The 12,078-nt window shown below is 33.7% G+C and overlaps 1 protein-coding gene across 1 annotated transcript; it reads right to left on the bottom strand.

Moving 5' to 3' along the window:
• Positions 1–7,830: 7,830 nt before the first annotated feature.
• Positions 7,831–9,986, bottom strand: LOC132622272 (probable indole-3-pyruvate monooxygenase YUCCA11). The gene is made up of 4 exons (XM_060336853.1): positions 9,359–9,986; positions 8,645–8,878; positions 8,426–8,548; positions 7,831–8,101 (listed from the first exon to the last, which is right to left on the bottom strand). The coding sequence occupies exons 1-4, from the start codon at positions 9,971–9,973 to the stop codon at positions 7,928–7,930; spliced, it is 1,146 nt and encodes a 381-aa protein (XP_060192836.1). The 5' UTR covers positions 9,974–9,986; the 3' UTR covers positions 7,831–7,927.
• Between the last annotated feature and the right edge of the window lie 2,092 nt (positions 9,987–12,078).

Here is a 12,078-nt window from a genome sequence, read left to right as displayed (position 1 = left end):
AACTATCCAACTCATGACCTCGAATTGGCTGCAGTCATTCACGCAATAAAGATGTGGAGACATTACTTGTATGGTATGTAGGTTGATATCTATACAGATCACAAGGGTCTTCAGTACATTTTCAAACAGAAGGAGTTAAATCTGCGGCAGAGGCGGTGGTTAGAGTTATTGAAGGATTACGATGTGAATAATTTGTACCACCCCAGAAAAGCAAATGTAGTAGCCTATATGCTTAGCAGCCGATCAATGGGCAGTTTATGCGAAGTTCCTCCGGAAAGGAAAGAATTAGTTCATGAGCTCCATCAACTAGCTAATCTGGGAGTACGTGTAATTGATTCGGGTAATGCAGGAATTAGTATTAATGATCCCACAGTTTCATCCCTGAATATGGAAGTGAAAGAGCGTCAGTATGAACATCCTCACTTGTGCCATTACAGAGACTCATCTCATGGAAAAGATAAGTCCCCATTTGAAGTTTCTATGGATAGAATTCTTAGGTACCGAAGCAGGATATGTGTGCCGAATGTTGCAGAATTGCGCCGACGAATTCTAGAAGAAGCCCATTATTCTCGGTATTCTATTCACCTAGGGGCAACAAAGATGTATCACGATCTCAAATTGATGTATTGGTGGGATGGCATGAAGAGAGACATAGCAGAATTTGTAGCCCAATGTCCAAATTGCCAACAAGTAAAGATCGAACATCAAAAGCCAGGAGGATTATTGCAAGCAATAGAAATTCCTACTTGGAAATGGAAAGTGATCAACATGAATTTTATTGTGGGGTTACCTCATTCCCGAGGCAAGTATGATTCCATATGGGTGATCATGGACAGACTCACGAAAGCAGCTCATTTTCTTCCAGTCCAAACCACATACTCAGCAGGAGATTATGCGAGGTTGTATCTTAAGGAAATTGTGCGACTCCATGGTATTCCACTATCCATTATCACAGATAGAGGAGCCCAATTTACAGCCAAGTTCTGGAAGTCTTTTCAAGAAGGTCTAAGTACTCAAGTGAAGCTTAGCACGACATTTCATCCGCAGACCGATGGACAGAACAAGCGTACTATTCATACCTTGGAGGATATGCTAAGAGCATGTGTTCTAGACTTTGGAGGAAGTTGGGATGATCATTTGCCTCTAATCGAATTTGCATACAACAATAGTTACCATTCCAGTATCCAAATGGCTTCGTATGAAGCTTTATATGGAAGAAAGTGTAGATCCCCGATTGGATGGTTTAAAACAGGAGAAGTACAGCTAATAGGCCCTGAATTGATTCAACAAGCAGTAGAAAAAGTCAAAATGATCCGAGATCGATTGTTGACAGCCCAAAGTCGCCAAAAATCTTATGCGGACAACCGCTGGCGAGACTTGGAATTTCTAGTTGATGATTGGGTATTTTTGAAGGTGTCGCCAATGAAAGGGGTGATGAGATTTGGCAAGAAAAGGAAGTTAAGTTCATGATACATTGGACCTTACAAAATTATCCGCAAGGTGGGTCATGTAGCCTATGAATTGGATTTACCTTCAGAACTCGAGTTAGTCCATCCAGTTTTTCATGTCTCGATGCTCCGCAAGTGTGTTGGAGATCCCACGAGGATTGTTCCAATAGATGATGTTCAAGTGACAGAAAAGCTAGCATATGAAGAAGTGTCTATTGCCATCTTAGACAGGCAAGTACGACGACTTCGAAATAAGGAAGTAGCTTCAGTCAAAGTCTTATGGCGAAATGACAATCGGGAAGAAATGACTTAGGAAGCGGAAGAGAGTATGAAGTTCAAGCATCCGCACTTATTCCAACCCCCAGGAGAGATTTAAGATGAAACACCAACCTTATGAGGTATGTATGCTTACTTTTCATGCTTTTGGTCGTGTGTGGCGATAAATATATTGATATTGTATTGTAGCCCCGTGAGGCAATGTTATTATGGGTCGTTGTGACAGGACGGTAATGCCATATTACAAGGAAAACTCTGGCGAAATTTTTGTAGAATTCCCGAGTGTTTAACATTCGAGGACGAATGTTCCAAAAGGGGGGAAGAATGTTACACCTTGGAAATTTCATGTCGTCGCGTAGTGAGTGAACTACTGCGAGCTTAAGGATAAAAGGAAGTTCTTAAGATTATAAGACGGATAATTAGTGGTCTTAGAATGCGTACGTTAAGATCTTGGAGCTATATGAATTAATGGAATAAGGATTGATAAGGATAAGTGGAGTATAAGTGAGGTTTAGGAAAGGTTTCGTAAATTATTGCGTTAAGAATTGTTTGGTAAGGTCTTGAGGTCGAGTTATAGGGATGTTTAGATCATTAATGAAGTATTAAACAAGTGTTAATAAGGTTGTATAAGGATTGGAGATCAAACGAAACGACGAGAACAACTTCGGAAAAACTGTGAGTTACGCGACCATGTTATACGGCCCGTGGAATGTTATACGGACCGTAAAATGGTCCGTATAACTCAACAGCAACTAAGTATTTCATGGTGGTGAACCACGACCACTTTCACGGACCGTGCCATGTTCCACGGACCGTACAAGTGTCCGTGGAAGTCCCGACGGGCTGAGTAAGTTCAATTATATAAATGTGATTCCACTTCATTATTTAATTCCCACATACTTCTTCATATCTCTCAAGACCTCTAGAAGGTTCCACACACTTCATCCACAAGAATACAAAGGAAAGCAAAGATCAATATCAAGAATTCAAGTGAATCAAGTGCAAGAAGCTAGGGTTCCTCCAAGTCAAGAATTCTCTTGGGAGCGAAGTTAGGGTTTTCCCCAAGTGAAGTATTGCCAATCAAAACCCGTTCCTACGCATTCAAAGGTGAGTTTCATGATTATTCCATGTTGTTAAAGGTAAGGAAAAGTTGAAACACTTGGATTATGGAAGAAAATGGAAAATAGATTACAAAAGATGAGATTAGTGGCAATTGTGAATAGTAGATTAATATGAATCATGCATATCGGTGTTGTGATTGTTAGTATGTTATGAATGACATTTAGAATAGGGAATGAGTATTATATGTGAGAAAATGCGATAATGAATTGTGACCATGATTATGGAGAAATTGGAGTGAAATGGCGAAATGCGGATAATGTAGATTGAATGATGATTGTTGCCATGATATTGTAAATGTTGTTATGGTTGTTGGGAGTTGATATAGAGTATGGGAAAAGTTGTATAAACAAATAAAATGCTGCCCAATTTTCTTTAGCTTTAGTAAGCACGTTTAAGTAATCGATTAGCTAATGTTCATGCGACTTCTCTTGAAGGTAGAAACATGGACATTGAAGGAGAACGAGCAAGCGATAGATTAGTTAAACGAAAAAGGTATGTGAGGCTAGTCCTTTATTTCTATGGCATGAATCCTATGACATGATTATTCTTTCTTTCCCATGAATCTTCTATACTCCGGAAAGCTAAAAGTCTATATTCATGAATGACTATATGAGATAAGAGACATGTTATGAGCCAATAGAGTTGATGATGAGTAAAGTATAAAGATTCTAGAGTTTATGATATGATGTTCCTATAAAGTTAACGATGTCATTTATTGCATACACTCACCTTATATACTATTTCCTTCAAGGTGGGGCAGGATACTTATAAACGTTCCATAATGGAATCGGGGGTTCACGACCTTATGTCACCCCGATAGAGTATAATTGTCTTAAGTTTCCAGTCAGGCATTATGATAATAATATGATGAGAATATGATAAGTCTATGATACGTACATGATGCTATCACACCGCGCCTATATGGTCGGGCAGACACCGCTAAGGCGGGCAGCTATATGTATACACCATGTCTAGGTGACATGGACAGACACCACTAGTGGACGGCATGAGATTGTACCCCGGACGTGGGAGGCCTGGACGCAGGCTAATGATTATCACACCGATCCGATATGGACGGGCAGCTTATACATTTATGCATATATGATACGATGATGATTATGAGTAAGACAACATGTGTTATTTCTTTTATAAGAGACAGTCATATACAGTTGCTCCTTGTTGATGCTTCCTTTATCTCATTGATGTATTGTTGCTATTTATGCCTCTCATACTCAGTACAATGTTCGTACTGACGTCCGTTTTCTTTAGACGTTGTGTTCATGCCCACAGGTAGACAAGGAGGTGATCTTGATCCAGACTCATAGGAGCTAGTAGTTGATTTGAGAGCACTCCATTGTTCCAGATGTGCCGTGATTATTCTTTTGTGTATATATATATTTTGGGCACGACGGGGTCCTGTCCCGTCCCTATGTCTAGCACTCTAGTAGAGGCTCGTAGATACGCAGGTGTGGGTTATAGGGTCTCACGAGGTTATTGTTGTATATATATATATATATATATATATATATATATATATATATATATATATATATATATATATATATATGTATATTATTCTCATAGCCGAAAGGCTTATGTATATAAAAGTATTTATGTTCCCAAAAGAAAAATGATTTTCTTATAATTTGAGTATGAATTTGATAAATGAACGTTTAATGAGTATGATGAGTAGTAGAACGAGGGGTGATCGGTGGTTAGCTCCGGGTACCCGTCACGGCCCCTAGCCGGGTTGTGACACTTTAGCTGCGATGTGATGTCTTAAATAGATGTATTTATGAGACGGTCACATGTATGTTTATTGTCAACAGGTAGTTTGACATTTACGAAGTTGCTTGCTCAAAATATTTGAGTTGGAAGCATAATTTTCAGAATATGTAATCAAGATAATTCATCTTGATAATGCTGGTTTATATCTAAGCTGGTTTGGAACTGGATGCCTCCATAATATAGCTAAACCATTGCTTATGAAAACATAGCTTCAGATGTTGATGTGAGATATGATATATTGCATACACCGGCACTTGTATGCTTCAGACCAATAAATTATGATAAATTCTCCCTTCATAATTGGTTCAATGTCACGAACTAGATATTTCTATCTTATAGCTTTTGATGTGCGATATATGATTAATGGATATACCATGATGCACACAAATGAATTTCTCAAAGAAAATAGGGATATGTGGCAGTTTTTCTAACATGAGGGGGAGATAATATGCAGCTAAGAAATATGTTGTGAATTATCATCATTATGATCCTCAGATAATTCAAGTCAGATGTTGAAAGCATTTATTGACCCAACTATTTCGTTTTTCATCTGCAAAATGCTCCTAATGTCCCTAAAGGATGGGCTCTACAACATGCATGGAGCATGGTAGACCAATCGGTTCCAAATGTAATAATTCTTGAAAAGGGAAAGGAGAAAATGATCATAATAAGGAGGCAATGTGCTCTTGAAGAGCCTACGACAAAACACTTCATGAAACCTTATGAGAGGTTCAGGTACCTGAAAATAATGAAGCGATGAGATCTCAGTAAGTTATGTCGAATTGCGAACCGATACAAAATGATATCTTGTTGATGATATTTTGATACGATATAGTGCGCAATATTGTATAAGGTTGTGAGGATCTGAATTCTACGTCTCTTAAAGCATGTTGACGTAGAAATAATTACCAAGTAATATGATGCATCTTGATAAACATAAAGTTTATTGGACCAGCAGTCCAAATATCAGAAAATGTCACATTATTAATACTGATGGATGTTGTCACAGCCTATATGACTTGCTAGATGAAATTTATATGAAAATTCCTGAAGGATTTAAAATGCCTGAAGCAATTAGTTAAAAGTCTCGGGAAATGTATTCAATCAGATTACAAAGATCATTATATGGTCTAAAACAATCAAGGCGCATATGGTACAATCGCCTTAGTAAGTACTTGGTAAATGAAGGTTATATAAACGATGCCATTTGTCCATGTGTGTTTATTAAAAAAACAAAATCAGAGTTTGTTATACTTGTTATTTTGCTATTTATGTTGATGACAAATATCTCATTGGAACTCCAGAAGAGCTCCAAAAGGCAATTGAATATTTAAAGGAAGAATTTGAAATGAAAGATCGTGGAAAGACAAAACTTCGTCTTGTTCTGCAAATAGAGCATTTAGCAAATGAGATCTTTATCCATCAATCTGCCTATACCGAAAAAGTTTTAAAACGATTTTACATGGACAATGCGCATCCTTTAAGTACTCCAATGGTTTTTTGCTCACTTGAAGTGAGTAATGATCCGTTCCGACCTCAAGAAGAAAATGAAGAGCTTCTTGGTCCTGAAGTACCATATCTTAGTGCCATTGATGCACTTATGTATCTTTCTAATGCTACAAGACGTGACATAGCATTCTCTGTTAATATGATAGCAAGATATAGCTCTTCCTCTACACGGAGACATTGGAAAGGAATTAAGCATATACTGTGATATCTAAAAGAGGACTATTGATATGGGTCTGTTTTATGCTAACAATGGTAGTACAGATCTTGTTGGTTATGCATATGGAGGTTATTTATCTAATCCACATAAAGCTCGATGTCAAATAGGCTATTTGTTTACATACGGAGGTATTGCTATATCATGGCGATCTACAAAGTAGTCCATTGTTACTACTTTTTCGAATCATGCTGAGATAATCGTTATTCATGAAGCAAGTAGAGAATGTGTGTGGTTGAGATCAATGATACATTTCATTAGAGAAAGATGTGGCTTGAAGTGTGATATAAAAATACCCACAGTATTATATGAAGGCAATGTTGCATGCATAGCTCAATTAAAGGGAAGCTTCATAAAAGGAGATAGAATGAAGCACATTTCACCAAAGTTATTTTTCACACATGATCTTCAGAAGAATGGTGATATTGATGTGTAACAAATCCGTTCAAGTGACAATCCTGTAGATTTGTTCATCAAATATTTGCCAACTTCAACTCTTGAGAAGATGATATTCAAGGTTGGAATGCGAAGACTCCGGCATCTGAATTTTGGTCTTAGTCAGGGGGAGTAAATACGCGACGTACTCTTTTTCTCTTAATCATGGTTTGACCCATTGGGTTTTCCTGGTAAGGTTTTTAATGAGGCAGTACTCAATGCGTATTACAAGATGTGTGTACTCTTTTTCCTTCACTAAAGATTTTTTCCCACTGGGCTTTTCCTAGTTAGGTTTCAACGAGGCGCACTATCTATGGACATCCGAGGGGGAGTGTTATGAATACACTGAACTAAAGTGTCTGTCCATTTAATTCTTACACATCACATACATGAATTACTTGAATTCATATGTATCTATTTATTATGTAACTTCATTCTTGCCTCTGACGATGTACTTTATAGCTATAAATAGAGCATTTTTGGCTCATGGATTAGATACATGAAATAAGAAAGAAAGTCTTCTTCTCCTCTTTACTTCTTTGTCTATATTTCTTGTCTTATATTGCTCTAATTTTATAACATATATATATATATATATATATATATATATATATATATATATATATATATATATATATATAATGCATTTGATTTAAACTGATAAATTTGGTTTATTTTCAATTTTGACGTTATCTTTCTTTAAAACTTTGATTTTTTTTTTAGAGAAAGACACAAAGAATATTTTATTATTTATTTTTGTTTCGAGATTATAGTCGCTTATTCCATCAACAAACAACCAAGAGTGCAGAATTGTGGATGGAGAAAAGACTGTAAAGCTAGAATAAGCCAATATTTCTTGTATAATATTTGTAAATAAAAGATAAGAGTAGAGAATTCTACTCTATGAACTTGCTACAACTTCATCATGATTTTCCAATCGTATAAAGAGAGGCAGGAAACATAGTAAAATTAATAGATATTTTTTCTAAATACATTTGATATTGAAAATTGACCGGTCCCACTAATTGGATTCACGCCTCGTATATGATCCACTAAAATTGAAATTGCTCCTTACAAAGACGTTCCGCATACTTTAAAACTTGCACTAGAAACATCTACTTAAATTATGGAGGGATCAAATGTGCATCAAAATCCTATTGATATCTTCAGCTACATTCTTAGCATCAGATGAAATTCCAAATAAACCAGCACTTGCAAATCCAACGCAATAAATACGTTTCTCCCCTTTCCAGTGACAAGGACTTCCCTTTTTTGGCTTCCCATTTTCATTGAATAGCAAACCATCATCCTACATAAAGCATTTCATAACACAGTTAAATTTGCAAAATACATTTTTCAAGTTTTTTTTTAAAATAAATATTTTAGTTTTCAATCTTTAACATGGAATTAATCACAAAAAAAAAAAATAAGAAGATTGGCTAGACTTATGTAACAATTCTATCTTTAGTTTTTGTTTTAACGCCCTGTTTTAGGACAAAATGGTTATATTAACTGGTACAAGTCTTCAATTTTAAAATGGGGTGTTAAAATTTAAAATTAAGGGTTAGGTTGTTACTATCTTAATTTGAACTATAAATGAAAATTGCAAAATTGCTTTATATTTATCAAATACCTTGAGCCATTTTGTAACTGTGCTTTTGTACCCCGTAGCAAAAACCAACGCATCAAATTGTGTTCTCTTACCATTAGTAAATTTAACATAATTTTCTTCTATTTTCCTGATCGAAGGTAAAACCTGAAGACCAAAATGAGACCAGACGTAAAAATCACGAAATAGTTGGCGGAAAATAATTATATTAATAATTGGAGTGAAAAAAATTGTTCCATGTACCTTGATTTCTTCTTGTTTGATTTTGTTCAATGTTCCAACATCAATAACAGGCGATTTACCAGTAGCTTTCTTAAGATAAAAGGGACCCTTGTTAGGCCTAGTTAGCCCAAAGACAGAAAGATCACCATATGTTAATCTACTTAACAACGTCACCATTTGGTCGACAACATTACAAGGAATGTATTTCAATAGAAACATTCCCATTTGGATCATTTCCTTGGTGAGAACGTGTACCTATATACAAAGAAAAATGAAACACGATGAAATTTTATGTCACTATTTTTATTAGTCCGTGCTGAAAATAATGAAATCTTTCTATGTCTGGAAAGTTTACGAAAGAACGACAAATTTTTATATTTGACTTTTACGAAGTTTAAAAGAGAAAGAAAAACTTTTGGATCTTATAGTCTTAAACATGACATAACATTCATGTGGCTATAAAATCATGTTATTAAGGGTGAATAGGAATTAAAGTTAAGTTGCTTCCAAATATAGAAAATTATCTTTAATTAAACTTCTCATTTCATCCTTAAATGACATAATTTTATAGCCGAGTAAATGTACAAAACCACAAATATAAAAACTTCTTTTCATTTTTAAACTTCATATCTAGTAAAATAGGTATGCATATAATGAAACAGGAAGTATGTATCAATTATTTTGACTAAACGGACAGATAAAAAGATCGAGGAAGGAAATAGTTAGAGAACTTACGGGGCTACGAACAACAATGAAGGCCCGAGCACCCCAATTGGACAAATCATAGGCAATTTCCATACCAGAATTTCCACAACCAACTACTAAAACATCTTTCTCCTCAAAACTTTTGCCATTTCCGTACTCACTTGAATGCATGATCCTTCCATCAAACTCATCTAACCCTTCAATTTTTGGAACAAAACCTTCACTATTTTCTCCAGTTGCAACAACAAGAAAGCTAGCAACATAATTCTCAACGATATTTTTTTCGATGTTCATCGCCTTAACATGCCATTTACAATCAACATTATCCAAAAATGCAGACTCGACAGTACGTTGATACAAGGGATGAACATTAAAATTTGAAACATAATTATCTAAGTATTCAATAAAACCAGTTTTGGACACAAAAGTAGGTGAATTTGGAGGAAATGACATGTAAGGAAGTTCACAAAATTGATTTGCTAAGTGAAGTTTCAACCTATCATAAGACCTTTTTCTCCATAAAGAAGCAAAAGAGTCATCTTTTTCTAAAATTATATTAGGAATATTTTTCAGATTTAGACAAGCAGAAGTAGCTATGCCAGCAGGGCCAGCTCCAACAATGAGCACAACTGTTTCTTGCTTCATAATTCCCTTTTCTTTTTTTTTCTTTGTTTATCTTTATCCGTTTTCTTCTCTATTTTGTTGATTTTTATTACTGTGTTTATATAGAGAAGAACATCCAACAAACAAAGAAAATTAATAAATTATTTTCCAAATGCAAATGTTACCTTTTATTTAATGTTCAATCTAATGTTAGTCTATTTATGTTGATTGCTAGATTAGCAAAGTTTTAAAATTCTTACCATAAAGCTTGAATTTGTGAAGTTATCTAGTTTTTATAGTAACTGGTTCATTTATAAAAGTAGCCGAATTATATACGGTTCAATGCTGATATTAAATTATTCTCTCTATATGTATATTATGCAGTTGTGTAAATATTCACTTTACGGTAGTCTTGTTGAACTCCATCTACTAAATGATTTAACATTGAAATTTTTAAATTTAAATGGTAGAAAGAATCAATTTACAAGATGGAAACACAATTTTCAAGGACAATTCTTTTTTAATTACATGGGTGATTCTTATGAACAAAAATATTTTGAAAAATTATTTAGTACATATTAAGGTTTTATAAGGGTGTCACCAATTGGATAGGTTTCACATTAAGTTGAATGATAAAACTTTTCAGTGTCAAGGATTATTAATATTAGTAAGGAGTTCTGTGGTTAATTATAAAACAAGGTATATGCACATTGGGATTAAAAAAATATATGAATCATATGCAGGATTAGAAATGCGAGATTATAGCAAAGATTATTTTTATCGGACGTTTGATTCTTTGTTCTAAAAATGAAATATTGTATATAGGGTAAAACTTGAAATATGAGTTTAATTTTAAAATTAATAAAATTAGGTGTTGATGATGGATCTGAGGAAAAGATCCCACTTTTATGCATATGTAATGTACTTTATGCAAGCTTCATTGGCTTACAGCAGGTAGATGTTTATGCATTTAGTATTGGGTGAAAATTATTTACACCCCCAACTATGCTTTAGTAATTAAACTCTTCCCTCAACTTTGAATAATAGATATTTTCTCTCCTTTATCCTAATTGACTTTTTTAAATGCCTATTTTACCCTTACATTATCAACTTTTGTCTTTTTAACTTCTTTAAAATCATGATATTTTTCATTTTCTTAATTTATGTAACAAATTTCTTATAAAATTTAATATTATCTCCTAGGCGAATGAAAAAGTGAGAAATACTAATTGAATATATAAGTTAATGATTTTCTATAATAAAATAAATTAGCATAATAAACAAAAAATTAATTTTAATAAAAAAAATAAAACTTTAATATTTATTTATACAAGTGAAAAATAACATGTCATAATAACTTTATAAATATGTTTCTATGCAGGTAATGTAAAAACGATTAAAAATAGGGGCAAATTTTTAAAATTTATCTATTTATACTGTAATTTTAATATATTTAAGAAATATTCCATGAGTGACAACCAAAACTTGTCTATTTATATAAACAGTAGAGAATAAGAGAGAAGTGAAATTTAAATATACACACATGCATGTACATACCTACTGCATATAATATTGAAATAACGATCATAAAAAATAGCATTAGATTTTGTCACAAATTCATACAAGTATTATTCTACTTATAATGTTAATGAACTTAAATAAGAATCTATATATACCTTGTCTATTTATATAAACAGTAGAGAATAAAAGAGAAGTGAAATTTAAATATACACACATGCATGTACATACCTACTGCATATAATATTGAAATAACGATCATAAAAAATAGCATTAGATTTTGTCACAAATTCATAAAAGTATTATTCTACTTATAATGTTAATGAACTTAAATAAGAATCTATATATACCTAGATTAAAAAAAGAAAGAAAAAAAATATATATATATAATATAAAAATGTATTACATAATAGAGGATTAAAAAACAATGGTGAAATAGTCATTGCATCTGATAAAGGGGGAAGAATGTCTATTGTTCAAAATTGAGGGGGGAGTTTGCTATTTGAAACAAAGTTGAGGGGTGAAAATCATTTTCACCCATTTAGTATTATTTTGGGCTATGCCTATCCTCGAAGCTTATTCAGATATGTGATACATTCATGCCTTTCTATGGGATGCTTATGTTTTTA

The sequence above is a fragment of the Lycium barbarum genome, chromosome 2 (assembly GCF_019175385.1).
Source record: "Lycium barbarum isolate Lr01 chromosome 2, ASM1917538v2, whole genome shotgun sequence".
NCBI classification, from domain to species: domain Eukaryota; kingdom Viridiplantae; phylum Streptophyta; class Magnoliopsida; order Solanales; family Solanaceae; genus Lycium; species Lycium barbarum.
The sequence above is the reverse complement of the archived record's forward strand: the minus strand, read 5'-3'. Positions and strand labels throughout refer to the sequence as shown.

Coding starts and splice junctions, on each gene's coding strand:
- LOC132622272 (XM_060336853.1), bottom strand. CDS start 9,973: ATGAAGCAAGAAACAGTTGTGCTCATTGTTGGAGCTGGCCCTGCTGGC. Junction 8,549..8,644: donor TCAAACAAGAAGAAATCAAG/GTACATGGAACA, acceptor TTTGGTCTTCAG/GTTTTACCTTCGATCAGGAA. Junction 8,102..8,425: donor CAGTTACAAAATGGCTCAAG/GTATTTGATAAA, acceptor TGCTTTATGTAG/GATGATGGTTTGCTATTCAA.